Source organism: Ixodes scapularis, unplaced genomic scaffold (assembly GCF_016920785.2).
Source record: "Ixodes scapularis isolate PalLabHiFi unplaced genomic scaffold, ASM1692078v2 PGA_scaffold0__279_contigs__length_252992795, whole genome shotgun sequence".
Taxonomy (NCBI): Eukaryota; Metazoa; Arthropoda; class Arachnida; order Ixodida; family Ixodidae; genus Ixodes; species Ixodes scapularis.
In genome coordinates, this window is record NW_024609835.1 from 30,296,223 (window position 1) to 30,311,900 (window position 15,678).

The 15,678-nt window shown below is 46.6% G+C and overlaps 1 protein-coding gene across 1 annotated transcript in view; it reads right to left on the reverse strand.

Moving 5' to 3' along the window:
- Positions 1 to 11,502: 11,502 nt before the first annotated feature.
- The window catches only part of LOC8035533 (kin of IRRE-like protein 1), a 522,359-nt gene continuing 518,183 nt past the window's right edge, over positions 11,503 to 15,678 (reverse strand). Inside the window, exon 12 of the mRNA XM_029974488.4 lies at positions 11,503 to 15,643. Coding sequence (XP_029830348.3) covers positions 15,470 to 15,643 — 174 coding nt within the window. The 3' untranslated portion in view covers positions 11,503 to 15,469. The remainder of the gene's footprint in view (positions 15,644 to 15,678) is intronic.

A 15,678-nucleotide genomic window follows, 5' to 3' on the forward strand; every position in this document is an offset into this window, starting at 1 on the left:
AAATACGGCCTTGTCTGCCAGTTTGTCAGTGCTGGGAAGAGAGGGAGAGGTTGACGCGTGCTCACGTTAGCGCTTCGGAGCAGTGGAAGCGTCGTACGCGACAACTGACAAACCAAAGGCACCGCCGGGTTTCCGTCAAGTCGAGGGTACTAATGCTAACGTATTAGAAACAGCACGAGGGAATTAAGAGTCAATGACTCCGGAAACATAATTTGCGAGACCTTTGAGCTGTCCAAAGGATAATAATCCGGGCGTAACGATAATGGAAGACATATAGGCTAATCTAAAGCCATAAAATACGCGAGAGGAAAGCTTATATGACTGTGGGCATTGCACATCGTCCACGAGCTTTCTAGATTTTTTTTTTTTCGCTAGTTCTTTTTTATGTTTCATTGGCGTCTGATAAGTTATCCTTTTTGGGGGATGTTCGGAATGCTATTAGCCGTGCCGACAGATTACATCGGCTTTATGTATAACAAACCAAAAAAACGGCAAATATCGGCTCGAGTCATAACACCCCTGTTGAATAGTGCACTTTTAGCGACTCTGGATAACTGTGACTGTGATGTTTTGTCAATACATTCCCAGAAATTAGTTGTTTTTTTGTATGATCTATTAGCTGTGTGAGTGCCTTTTAAAGAGACACTGCAATGAAAAAAAAATATATATTTTTTCTTTCTAAAAAGACACATTTAAAAAAAAATATATATATATATATATATATATATATATATTGCTCGAAGAATGAATTGTTTATGAGGAATATTTACGCCACCAGTCGCAATTTAGCAGCAGAATGTCGAGGTCGCAAAACGCTAAGCCACGCCCCGTGCTTACAAGATTCTTACAGCTCTATTTGACTGGAGAGATGATTGACGTTTGAAAGGTTGGTTATATATTTGTATATCCGCGCTGTAATAGTAATTCAACTAACACATAGTCTAGATGGAGTCCTTATTATTTTGAAATATATATATACCGATATTGCCTTTCCGCTTCAGTTTCAAACGTTAGCAAAAGTGAGTGCCGGCGTCTGCGGAATGCTGAACGAGAGTAGCTCGGTGATCTTGTCAGTTTTTAGGAGTGTGGGTCGTTCTGAGTTCACAGAGGTGTTTAGAGTATGATCTCATCAACCGACGTAGTTTATAGCAAACAACTTTAACAGGTACCCACCTTCGGAATCGCTGTGCGAGTGCTTGTTTTCGTAGCGGGACTGGCCTGAGCCGCGTCCCACGTTCACTATTTTGGTCGGTCTGGCTTGATAAATATCTCTGCGAGTGTCGATGCTGAATAAAGATATCAGTTCCCGTGAAAGCGGCCTTGCTGCTTTTTGAATTGTGCAACCGTCGTGATCGCCGCCATTGTTTCAATACCGAGAAGATGCCTACACAGACAAGAATTTACGAGCCATTTGGCTGGAGGCATTCCGGCATTCGGTTCATATCAAGTTGGTCCCGGTATCATTTCGCTTGGAAGGTCAAGCAGCTCTCAGGATTTGCAGTGCACCTGACCCGCCAAAGCGAATAACTTTAGGTCACGTTTTAGTTGTAGGTCATGACGCTCACCCACCTCGCTCGCGGACGGTATGCGGGAAAAAAAAAATAACAATAGCATAAAAGCTGACATGACTGCATATTTATTTTGCTGCTTTCTTTAGTCCTCTCGTCGCTTTTTCCCGCACATTGACAGACGTTGACAGACACTTGTATGGGACCGTCGCTCGCGCATGATGGAACGCTAAAACCCCGTTTTCACGGTCGAGTCTCGCGAGCGTTGTGAACGTTTCTAGACGGAGGCGAAATAGCAGACGGATGAAGGCGAAAACGGACGCCGACGGGAAGCGTTCACATCCCCGTCCTTCGGGCATGGCAGAAGACGGTAGACGGCGGTGAAATAGCAGGCGATGCCGGAGGCTGCCGTGCGTCTGTTCGCACAGCTATCAGGCGTTGTCAGACGCCAGACTAGTAGCGCCGGATGTCGGGAAACGGAGACACCAGGCTTGTTAGCGTGCTCGGCCGAGAAGCCAAGCCAATCGTAATGTGCACCCCATCGAAAAAAAACAACAAAAAAAACAGTATAACTTGATTATGGAACAGACAATTTCACTGAATTTCTTGGTGGAAACCTGATATCCAGTTGGCAGGAAATTGTCTGCAAACTGGATTTCAGTGCTGTTAAAATTTGGGATAGTTTGTGAAGCATGTTTACGGGTAAAACAGCGCGAACAAGGATACAGGACAGAGGAGATGCACATAGACAGAGCGCTGAATGTCAACTGTTTATTTTGAAAGAAACGCCGAACGGCGTGGTCACACCAAACAAAAATTACATCACGACACATTGCCGTCACATGAACGTCACCAGTTGAAGCCCCTCAAAAGTGCCAACGGCATTTTGAGGGGCTTCAACTTGTGACGATTTTGTGACAACTTGTGTTCAACTTGTAAGGATCGTGTGACATGTTGGCATTTGTGAGGGGCTTCAACTTGTGACGATTATGTGACGGTCATGTCACATGTGTCGTGATATAATCTTTGTTTGGTGTGACAACTCCGTAGGGCGTTTTTTTCAAAATAAACAGTTGACAATCAGCGCTTCGTCTGTTTGCATCTTCTCTGTCCTGTGTCCTTGTTCGCGTTGTTTTACCTGTAAACCTCGAGTTCAGGTTTTCATCAAGAAATCCAGTTAGATTTTCTGTTCTATAATCCAGTTTATGCAGTTCTTTTTGGAAGGGCGGTGCAACTGATTTGTGGGCGGGGCTTAAAGCGGGCACTGACCTCCACCTAAATTGCGCCTAATGGCGTAAATAGCGAGTTTTAGTATTGCCTATACGAGCAAATGCCAGCGCTTTGCGTGTGCGTAGCGTTGCGGGCTCCACGCTGCGCATGCGCGGAATCGCCATGCCCCAATCCAAGGCCGCAGTTTGGGCTCGGCGCACGCGCAGTGTGGATCACGCAACGCTAACACGAACCCACTAAACTTGCGCTCGCTCGTTTTTCTTGTTTTTTGCTTCTCGTAGAAAAATTTCAAAAAAGAAATGCATGCCCCATTTATGCTCTTAAAAAAAAAAAAAAAAAATACGTTTTGCATTGCAGTGTCCCTTTAAGACCTTCGTCACTCTTCTCTGGCCTTTGCTCTCAGCGACTAAACTAGTCAAGTGCAGAAATTACGCAGTGAACCTGTGCTTTTATTCTGTACGTCTGTGATTGTATATATCTCATACTAAGTGCCAAATTGAAAAAATGCGGGCCGAGGCTAATCATGACCATCTTTTTTCATCGTTCGCCGGTGCTCTTATCAGCTGATGGCACAATCGCAATGGCTTCAGAGAAGTAATAAAATGCTCACGACTCCCCCCCCCCCCCCCCCCCCCCACCCTCTCCCCCTGAGTTTCTTGGCCTGTCATTGACGTTAGCCTTTGATTGCTCTAGCCAAGGAATCAAAAAAAGTCGGTATGTTAACGCTTACGTGGACCATAGAGGCTGCCAATCACAGCAAAGAATGAAAGCATCCCATCGAATGACGAAGATCAGAATACAATGAGATCTGAAAGATGCCAAGTGCGTATTAATAGCGAGCATGACGTTCCACTAGCTCAATGTCCCTGCAAACATCACCTTCTTCACAGATCTATTTATATTCTAAGCTCCGTTATTCGCTGAAATCTATCCATTGTTCGCCGTGATTGGCTGCCTCTGTTTTCTGCAGAGAGGTGAACTTAGATTTTTTTATAGTGTACGAGGGGCGACCCAGAAGTTATCGGCCTGACCTAGCAGGAGGCGTTAGATGCGGATGAACTTATGTTACTTTACTACACAGCCCATTTTGAGGGTCACAGCCTTGGGCCATCGATGTTCGAGTGCTCGGATCTTATACGGGAAGAAAAAGTGGTTTGAAATTTGGTCCTCAAGAAAAAGGATCACAGCATCAATGACGTGATCATCAACGAAGAAGCGAACACCAGAAAGTTTCTTTTTCAGGTGGGTGGAGAGGTGCAAGTCTAATGAGGTGAGATTTGGCGAGAACGGTGGGCGGTTGACCAAATAAAAGCCGCAGGAGCGGTAGCAGCCATTGCCATAGCAGCGCGGTGTGGGGGCGCATTGTCCTGATGGAATAGAACCCCATTCGCACCGTACCGTGGTATTAGGCCTTGATGGGGTCTCGGAGCTGATGAATCAGGGTTGCATAGTATAGTTCCCGCGGTGATGCTGTGCCATTTCTGAGGGCAATCTATGAGAAACACACACTCCGAATCCCTGAAAGCCGTGGCAATCAACTTGCTTCCGAATGTAACAGGCAGAGTCTCTTCGATGGTGGAGAAGAGTGGTGTTTCCATTGTTTAGACTGGGTTTTGCTGTCGGGTTTAAAGTAGTTAACTCAGGCTTCGTCCACAGTGACGAATTGGGCAGGGAAGCATGCGAGATGTGACAGGAGAAGATTGAGATTGTCCCTGGACGTGGTGTAGCGGGTGCGTTTTTGGTCACGCGATAGCAATCTTGGAACCCATCTGGCGGATACCTTGTCCATGTCAAGATCTTTGGTCAAGATGGGTTGAACTCTAGTTCTTGAGATACCTGTGACCTGTGCGATGGTCTGGATTTTCACATAGCGATCTGTCGTTACCTCATCGAGCACACGCTTGAGATGTTGTTGTCTTCATCCGTTTTTTTCCCCTCGTCTCGGGGCTTACACGTATGTTCTTTCGGAACCCGCTCGCTTGCAATCTCTCACTTGGTACGCTTAATGTTTTCTTGCGTGGTCACTTCCGCAGGTCTGTTAAAGGGACCATGAAATGACCTTTTTACTTTTTCCAGATAACTTTTACATTAAACCGTCAATGTACACTGAATGCCGAACAGGCATCCGTTTTCGTCTCGGTTTATTAACTTTTACACAAAAAATTATTGAAATATCGACTTTTTCATTCTCTCCAACTGACCGCAAAAGAAGCCGTGACGTAGACCGTTTCCGGAACCGGAAGTTCTCTCGGCAGTAGGAGAATGGGAGTGTTAGCGGCAACGAGTTGGGGTGCGCCGGTAGGTTTTACTGCGCTGATGTCACCGACGTATTTCCTGAATCGGCGCCTCTCATCGCCGCATCGCAGCTGAGCGAAATTCAATGAGATATGTTGCGCTACAGCGACAGCATGGGACTAGTCCCATACGCCGGTATGTCTGTTGGGAAGTGCAGCGAGTCTTGTCACCACCCCGTCATTGTTGGCAGAAGGGCCGGCCCGTGTCAGTCGTTTGCAAAGCGACGTAGATGGCGTTTTTCGCGGCCTCGGAGATGCAGGAGCGAGCCGACGTTAAAAAAGATACGTTTGAACTACGAGTGTCAGCAAGAGCCACGTAAATACCTGCTTACACTCGGAGCGGACGCGCGCGCTTGATGGAAGTCTTGTATTCGCGCTGTTGGTAAGCGCTTCGGGACCGTTCTTTTACGATTGCAACTCGATACTGACGCGACACTCGGCAAAGAAAGGTTGGACCGGGGTCGACAGTGACGTGCAGTCTGTCAGAATAAAAATGGCATACCAATAACAAAGTGTACATACCGTGTTACGAAGGCAATCCATACGGCGTTTATTTCAGCTCTATATCACACAAAACAAGAAGATAGAATCGACGAGAGTCCCTTTTCGACGAGTGTTCGTCAACACTGCCTCGGAAAACAAGGGGAAGAGATTGACCTCCTCACCTCTTAATCTAGAATTGAGGTCAGTGATCAAACTATAATACGGGAAGGGTCCACAAGGGTCGCGCGGGCATATTCCATTTAGCACGCCAGCCGGTCGTAGGCAGACGGTCTTGCGACGAAGCAACGCAGCGCCGAGTCGGAATGCCTGCTAGGCCTATACGCTTCGTCGGAGTCGGTGAATCCAGCGTTCTTGTTCGTCGTGGTCTGTCTTAAGTACTGTTTTCTTGCTGCTTGAAGTCGGCACGCGCGGGAAGAACACGTAGAAAAATAAACGTTCAGTCAGTCAGAGTTTTGAGAGGAAGGAAAACAAAGAAAATAAATGTTCGTCGGACGCCGTCACCCAAGTAACTGGCGGCCCTGCCCTACTGCGCACGCGCAGTAGTTGCTTCGTTTACCACACGATAGATGGCGCTTGGCTCTCAGCATTATCAAATTTGGCAATTTTCGCCACACATCTCTAATTATGCTACAAAATGTGGATCTGAATATTATTTAACAAAACGTTTAGGAAACATTCGCCGGCTATTTATTGTTTACGATCGCGGTGCTGGTGAGGTAGGCTCTTACCCAATAGGCGATGTGGATTCGGCTGACGTGCACCGATTCTGCGTATGCATCGTAGTGAACAGGCGAAGGAAGGAAGGCGCAAAAGAGTCCAGTTTTCTTTTAAAAGTTCTATAGCAAATAATTTTTCTGGGCTCCCTATTTTTGTGTTTTTGTGTTTCTTTTCACACCTTTTACGACGTGCGGTGGATGAAACTCGATTTTAAAATCATTTCATGGTCCCTTTAAGGCGGGGGTCGTCTACTATGCTTTCCCATACTCGATTAAATTCTTCGGCCCACCTTTTCACCGTGACGGAGGATGGCGAATCATATCCCTACGTCACCATCATGCCTTCCGGAGTTAGACACCTCCGAGGAAAATATTAAATCGCCAAACATGCCTTCACTTTTTTTCTGTTTTAGCTCGACTGCACGGATTGCCACGTGTTGAGGGCTGCCACGAGAAATCCGTGTTTTAGGCATGCGTCATTTTTGGTGCCGCGAATATTAACGAATGCCCATGTGCTAACATAAAGTTTCGTGTCAGGGCGAGACTTCTTGAACACACCGCCGCTGAGTGACGTGCCTTCCGTGTCAGGGCGAGAACTTTTTGAACGCCCCTCGTGGAATTAACCCGCTTATTTTAAAGTTTGCAAAGCTCTCCACGTCTGCGAGCAGCTCCAACCTCCACATCACTTCCGTAATGCGCGTCCACCACGTACAAGAACAGATTCCGCAAGCGCGCGCTCGCGCGCTTTTCGTCGAGCGATCTCGAGGAAATCGAGTTCACTGGTCACTTCAGGCACGTCACTCAGCGGCGGTGGGCCATCCGTTTGGGGCCCATTTACACGGGGACTCCATTATCTCCATTAGCGCGGGGGGCGAGCGACGCGGCAGAGCAGCGGCAGCCCGGTCGTCGCACGCGTGTGTACCCAGGAACCCCCAGTTCCGGGATGACCCGTCGCCGCAAGGGCCCCGAGGTCCTGACGACGACCGTCCAACCCCGGTCCCGCCTCCGTCGCCGCCGGTCGCGCCGTGATGAAGTGTGTGGCCCGGAGCCCGTAGGTGTGCTCCCCATCGATCATTACCTGCTCTTCGTTCACGCCTAAGCTGACAGTGCGATGGAATTCTACGTGCTCGTTGGACGACTCGTATGTCAATCCCTCGCCACGTGATCACGCTACTCCCCATGCACACGCGCAAAAGAGCAGAGTCAGGGGAGGAAAGGGAGGCCGCTGATTGCTCCGGCGAGACCGTAGCTCGCACAGCGCTGTCATCTCAGGCGCGAACGGTGCGTAGAGCTTCGTCGGGGACTCCCGTCAGTGACAGCGGGGTGCTGTGCTCACGCGCTCTTCTCCTCCTACCTTCCCGTGGGCTGCTGGGCCCCGGTTGCCTCTCGGAATTCTCATTAGCCCGGGTGAGCTGTTATGGCAGCGGCTGTCGGTCGGCGCTCGCGCTTAGTCGTCCGCTCGCGGGGTACGGACCTCGACCGAAGTTTGGCGGCTGTTTTGTCGATTGAGTTCTCTTTTCGGGTTTTCAGGCAACGGCCGCGGCGCCAAATAACACATTCGAGGAGTACTTACCGCTGTGGGAAAGTACGGCCGATTGCATGAGCATTGCATACCATGTGTAATTCTCGCGATGAAGCATACTTTCCGTTCACGAGGAACGTTACTCTGAATTTGCGCAATAAAGTTGAAGCTGAATGTGACAGACTAAGCAGTTTGATAGCGTTTTTTTTTTCTCTACCAATTTCTTTTTTTTTTATTGTTCGAAAAGGTATTTGTTCACTTTTGTTAATTTGCAGGACACTACTGTTTAATGTGGCGGGTGTTCGACGAAAAAAAACTTCAAGAAGGCGACCGTAACCCGAAAAAAGAAAGGGCTACGTCTTTTTGTATTGGAAGTATTCGCTGGTGGCCATAGTAGTGTGCACGACTGCTGAGCGCGTGCTGACGGCGAGCTTCCACGGTTCTTTTGTAACGTGCATTCCACGCCATCAAGAGAACCAACCGGTCATGGCAACCTATTAATGTGGGCTCGTTCTAAACATGCGCTCTAGACAGCACCCACAAATATGGCGCCCAGTGAATACGCCATACGATTATTCCCCGCGCAGCATGCACGGTGGAGCGAGGCGAACATCAAGACAAGACCACAGAGAAAGAAACAAAGAGAAGAAAACGTGACTTGACGGGCCTTTTTTATTTTTTTTGGGGGGGGGGGGGGCGGGGGGGGGGGGGGGCTGTACGAGAACCTCGCATTCGAATGGGAGGCGTTTCACCCGTGCATTTCTTCCCTTAGCCGCCCCCGTCCACGGCGCTCCTCTGCGGCAAACGCTAAACAGGCCCAAAAGCGGGCGGATCGGTTGCAACGGTCGCGGCCGAAACGCATTTCGAGACGTCACGCATTCAAACAACGTCGCGATACACCCTCTCTCTTTTCCGGCCTTTTTTTCCGGCTGCAAGACAAATGCATCGCTTGGTTGCCGCAGGATCGATGCGCCCAGCAGGCAGGCCGTGCCCGACTCCATGTCACATCAGCCTGAACTGCCACGAGCCCTACGAGCCCCGTGATCCAATCAGCAACACCGCACGGTGACACGTGACCTCGTTTCACTCGTCTCGGAACGTCGTGGTCGACAAGTTCCCGTGAACTCCTCCCCGGCTCTCTATTGGTTTCGACCGGCTGGTGACACTAGCCGCAGTTCGCTTCCACGACGGCGAGACCCTAAGCGGGAGTGCGCGTGGGTTGGCGGGCTCGCCTGACAGACGTAATGTATTTTTGGGGATCCATATTAGAATCCGCTCCTGCTATCCAGTTGGGGCGAGACAACAGACGCATTATATTCTTCACTTGACGCCGCCTTCTCTTTGTTTGAGTGTCTTTTTTTTTTTCTTCCTTTTTCCTCGGTAGCTCGTCTGTCTTCTGCGTCCGAAGCGCGCCATGTCTTCCATCAGGACCCCGTACCGTCACCTCGGAGCGTCTCGAAGATGAAACATCTGGACTCGCGAGCGAGATATCGGCGCGGCATTTGCATCGTTCATCTCTGTAGGTCTGAAGGTGGGAGAGGGGGGGATTCAAGTGCGCGCTCAATATTCCCGACGCTTGTCTGCCGCTGTAGTCTTTCGTATGGTTACCTTTTATGTCACTCAAGACGGACTTGCCCTTTGATTCCGAGTGGTCCTTTATCCACGCCACTAACGTATACCATACAGGGTTTCATGTTTTCAAAGAAATACGAAAAACTCCGAACACTCGCCAGTATATATTTCGTCAAATCGGATTTATCCGAAAAATTCAGAGTTGAGGTCACAATAACAAAACAAAAAAAAAAAAAAATAATAAAGACGGTATTGAAAAAAAAAAAAAAAATGCTTGAGAGCATGAGGTCGGTGGTACTGAAAGACCACTTAATTTTTATTTGAAATATTCGACTATTCCCAAAAGGGACTTCGCCGTTTATCTCCTCAGGATTCGTTCAGCACAACGGGACGTCGCACTTCTGGGCCACGACAATAGCCACTTTTCCGGTTGTCTTTTTATACGAAGAAAAACTACGAACCTGTCGATTTCAAAGGGCAGCTCTAGCTTCTTTACTTCTTAGGCAAATGCACCTGCAGACATACAATTCGATACGGATGAGTTCTTATGAATTTAGAATGTGTAATTCAAACAAGAAAGCTCTGATGACCCCCGAATTTTTATTAAAATTTAAAATCCCCAAAACACCATCCGAATTTAAGGAAAAATAAACTCCGACAACCCGAAATCATACAATAAAAATAAGCGATATTAAATTTTTTGTTGGTATTTTACATAGGTGGTGAGGGTTAGACGAGCTCTGGTCTCCACTGTCTTTATCCGACTCGGCGGATATTAGAAGTCGGCTAATTACCTAAAATTCGGTAAGTTTTTAATTACACGCTTTAGGGGTCATTTTGCAATTTCAGTATTGACGGCAATTACTATTAAATGCCAGACAAAGTAAAAGACTTTGCAAAAATATAGTGTTTTGTTTAAATAGTAAATAATAAATTTTCATGTTTCTTAACGCGATTCAAAAATTGCGCGCCTAAAGCATGCTGCGAGCCCTCTCCACAATGACGCCGAGTTACGTAGCCGCTTCAATCATGTCACTATCCCAGCAGCGTGTCTTTGCCGGGTACGCAGGCGACGCAGTCGATGACGTTTCTGAAACGACCCTTTGACTACTCTAAGCGTCGTTGTGGGTGGAGCTCGCGGCGCGTTTTTTACGCACAATTCTTAAATCGGGCTAAAAAGCGTGAACATTTATCAATGAATATCTAAAATAACATTATATTTTTGTAAATTATTTGAAGAGGTTTGGCCTCAAATTCAAAGTGCCGTCAATACTGCAATTGCAACATGACCCCTAAAGCCGATTATTAAAAAGTGAATGAAAAATATTTTTGTTAATTAGTAAACTGGCCTTGACGATTATCCCCTCGTCGATTGACCGCCGGGCCTGCTAAATGCATGGTGAAGTCGGCATTTGCGTGACTTTCACTCTCCTCTTTTAATATCTTCGAATTAAAAAGCTAACCTCCTTTATATACTATATAAACGCATTAGAATATATCCCTCTTCAAAGCAGATACCATACGTTTGGGACTATATTTTGCACCCGGTTAATAGTCTGTGCGTAATGCCTAGTACGCGCGTAAAGAAAAAAAATATTGACAAATGCCTGCTTTATTATAACACAAAGACTTTTAACACGCACAAAACACCATTAACGTACCCTGTTATTCACGAAACCCATCTTGCCTCGTCATAAATTGCGATCAATAAAAACAAAATTTTCTATAATTCGTACCTCTGATAGTCCGCACAGAGTATATAATAAACTTCATAAACCGGACAATATGATACTAATTATTTTTTTTATAAATCTGTTTTCAGATCAAAGAAAAATTACATTTTTACGAGAGTAACTATATAATAACAAAAAAATAAACAAATTGTGCCATGAAGTGATGACAACGAAACAAGCAATCACATAAATACAGCACAACCACGTGGGGTGGTATTATCCAACGGTACGGCCTGATGATACACAGCGGATTCTCCATATCCTCATTAGAAAGTTGTATAAAAAAAAAAGAGGTTGAGAAAAAAAAAAGAGTTTCATTTCATTAAAGAACAAAAATATATCTGCACAGAACCCGCAGGGTTATTCTGTAAAGATTGACAGCCAACATGGATCTGGCTAAAGAAAGTCACACCAGAAATTTGGTAATGCATCTACAACCAGAATCTTTTATTACCGGGTCAAACGGTGTCCTTGGTGCAGACAAGCACACAACCATCAAGCAATAGCATTCTTCGATGTAGACTTGCTTCCTTGCGCGACACACAAGTGCCTTCTGCAATGCAATCAGATAAGTACTGCTTCTTAGAAATAAATGCGTTTGTGACGCATATACCGACGCAATATGGCAGCAATAAACAATGATAGCCTTCACTGATGCCTTATGGCGAGAGTGAGTCGCAAAGGCAAAATAAAGACACTTTATCAGTCAATCATCAACTTCGACAACGGCAACAAACACGCACACATGCGCACATACTGACACGAACACAAACGTGCTTGGGAGTCCATGTCGGCAGTACAATACTACAGATATTTGTGCTCACGCCTCCCTGAAAAATAAAAACATCAACAAAAATCATACTGCTTCGAGTGTCTGTTTAAAGATTGACTTCAGGCTTAAACGACTCTAGAGCTACGGTGCTTCACATTCAAACCTATACACTTACGTACAGACACCTTGGCAAACACGCAAACACATGCGCAATATTGTGACGTAAAAAAAGCGGACTCACGACCGGCAAACAATCTTTTGCATAAAGGTTTTGTGAGGCATGTACACATACCAATCTCGAGTAGCGCAGTTTTTCTAAACTTAATATTTCGAACAATAAAGGGCAACTCCGGTAAATATCTTTGAATTTAGGATTACGACTGTTTTCAGCTAAAGCAGTGTTACCAAATTACATTTTTTTTCGATAACGTGTCTAGTTTTATAAATATGACGGCTCAAAATTTGGTTCCGGGCATCTACGGCAAAACCGAAACTATCTGCTAGACGGATGGCAACACTGGTCATGAGCCCTAGAGCCGCGCTGTCACGTCACAAGGGTGCTGCGCCAGTGTTCCTTGACTAAAAGCTAACCCGCTTGCTGCCCGCTGAAGAACAGCTCGTCCCATCTTTAAAATCAACTTTTAGTGGAGTACGCGGCTTCACTTTGACGTAATATTACGGCTGTGATCATATCTCGTGCCACTAAAGAAACACCAGCCCTTTATTTTAGTTTCGTTTTCAAAGGGAGTTGCACTCTAACGAAAGAGGCTCGTGCCTTGACGGTCCCGCATAAACAGTAATTACGGCAGACAAGACAAAGGTGACGTAACTAACAACCACGTCCAAAAATAATATCGTAACATGAAAACTGATCCATAAATCGTAAACAAACACCAAAATAAGAAAAAATATTTGAGAGACTTGTGAGAGGAAGGATCAGGGATAGAACGGGAGTTACAGTACACGTAATATGATATTTCGTACAACGCATGTGTGCCACGTAGTGTGTATGTGGAATAGCAGATCTAGAGTCTTGTTGGCGTAAGACAAGCTACTGACTCTGGTTCTCGGGGTACGCACACATGCCTCATTCTTCAATAAATCGATTTCTGCACATGCACAGTTTCCACTGCTCCCATTAAAAGACGCGCCTGTTTCTGAACATTCCGTTGGTATGTAGACACTTAGTGAGGCATTGGAGGATATAGCGGAGAGATCCACCAAAGTCCCCTGAGATATCGAGACGGTAGAACGTGCCACGCCGCGATTAAGAGTCTCCGAAGTAACACGTTCCTATCAGACAATTTCAGGTCAGGTAAGTATAGTGTTTCTCTTGGCAATAAAAATATAAAAAGCGTCTAGTTTTTGTCCATAAGAGGCACACCACACCACACATAGTAACGCAAAGACAAAAGTTTATATTTTTTTTTGTATTGAAGATTTTACAACTTGGCCACGACGAATACTTTTTTACAACCTATGTCGCTGTGTGACATTACCACATCTGCCTGCAGTAGTCTTTTTAGAAGAGCCTATAGCTACGAAAGAAAAGCAAGAAAAAAAAAATCAAAGCTCAGTGTTTTGTGTTGTACCAAGTCAACCTGCACTCTACACACACAATTAGACGTCAGACGTTTTTCCGACGTAATAACAACGCGACGCAACGATCGAACGACAGTGCGTTGCGAAGGGTAACCCAGCTCTTGCACACACCCAATCAATGCATCGATCTCGATCAACGTGTGCCTACGTCTGGAAGTAAAGTAGGGATTTGAGCCAGTTGGTACCTTAACATGATAAAACAGCGCACAGAACACGGAGAAAGAAGACAGGTAGGGCGAAAGAGCGTTGTTTTATCAGCGCTTTTTCGTTCTTCCTGACCTTTTCTCTTCCTCCTTGTTCTGTGCGCTGTATTATCTCGCTCATGCTACGTTTTGTAATGACGGACGGAAGAGGGCAAGTGAATGGGTCACTTCTCTACAAATGGCCGAAAAGAACCTAAAACTAGTTTCTTCTTCCATTCGCCAGGAAAAGACTTCTCATAGTCTTTGCGTAGCTGAAATACCTGTGTGTAGAGCAGAGCGCAAAAAATGAACCTCTCTACATCCAGCACTTTCTCCAATGTTTCTCCAGTGGTCAAGGAAGTAGGCACATCGGAAGCTGACTATCATTGTTCGGCTAAAAAAAATACACACTTATAAAACCATTAATTTTAAAAGCACAACACGCTAGTACACTAAAAGTATACTAAAAGTAAGAAAAAGAACATCCTGGAATTCTCTCACCGTGACGCTACAACAAAACATGAGATAGTATACCATATACAGGAAGAAATAACATCGCGAGAGAGTAAAATTCTGACCGTACAAAAATATACAGGAAAGGACCGACTTCCTGAAAGATAAGAAAGAATGATATTAATAAAAATAAGATTTGAAGACACATGGAACGTGATACTGGAAATGCAGTTTGTCCTACAACGTCTTCCACAATAAAAAATAAACAACCGATCATTCTTACACACTGAAGATACGGGAGACGCAAAAGTCAACCTGCCATTTCTTGTCGGGCAAAAAAAATGAAACTTGAAAGTCTGTCCCCCACGGAGTAAACAACATAGTAAAAGCAACAGCGCGAACACGTACTGCGCCAAGAAAAGTGACCCAATCGCTGGATTTTGTGAAAAGCAATCGCTGGCCCAGGCCAAATTAGTTTATCTTTCATCTCAAACATCGTGCGCAGTAAATAGCCCGCTTCAACATGTTAGTTTTGCACCGCATGCCTTCAACTGAGGAAAATAACCGCAAAATGACACAGCATAGCCGCAAGTCGCAGTTTGAGACCCACGTTTGCATTGTCCCGCAGTTTCGCTCTCATCGTGCACCAAGGTCTCGCTTGAAGATGACTGCAAAAGAAAGCGCATCGAAAAACGCGACCACGGTGCCGTGTACTCACAACGTTGAACACAACCTGTGGGAAACAGTATCTAAGCGTGCATGCTGCCAATAGCCTAGTACCCCTAGCACGAAAATGAACGAAGTTTAGTCTGCAGACAAAAACAAAACCAGTCGTTCGGTGACCTGGGCCTCCAAGTCGTATACTCGGCGGAAAGGTCGGCGCTTTCGCCTACTTTTCTCGCCGATTGTCTGACTTAGAGCCCTTGGTCTACGCAAGCACCGCTCGTTCAATTGCCTACAAAAGCATTATTTTGCGGCCCATCCGGGACGGTCTAGAGTAAAGTAGAACGCTTAAAAAGTGGATAAAACAATTGCGAACGGTGTTTCTCGTTCGTCGTTCTCACGGGACGTGGTCGAAACGAAGACGACAGCTGCAGGTGAAAGCTGCGCTACGCATGCGCCGACACGTACCGACGTCACGCACCACCAGCTTCACGCACGTTCGCTTTGTAGTCCGTGTGCGTTGTCAGAGATCGCTGGGCAGACTAACGAGTCCGAGTTCATCGGCAGGCACAGGCCACGTCGGCGAGACGGTTTGAGAATGGACGGCCATCTTCCAGCCACGGTCTCGGCTCCTTCCCTAAGTACACCCGAAGACTTCTCGCTGCCGACGTTGTCTCGGCAGTCCCGAACAGCTGCCGCCCGTGGGAGGCACCACACTTCACAGCGACGCGTGGTCCGACGACGGCTGGAACTGGAGCTCGGCGTACTCGGTACGTTCGGCCGGGTTCGGGCGGACGCCGTTCGTCGGGTGCGCCGTCGGCGGACCCAGGTCGAGGCTGGCGTACACGATGCTGCCGTCGGCTGTCCTCGGAGGAGGATCGGGCCGCCCATTCTGTGCAAAAGAACCTCACGAATCACCAAGGGCAT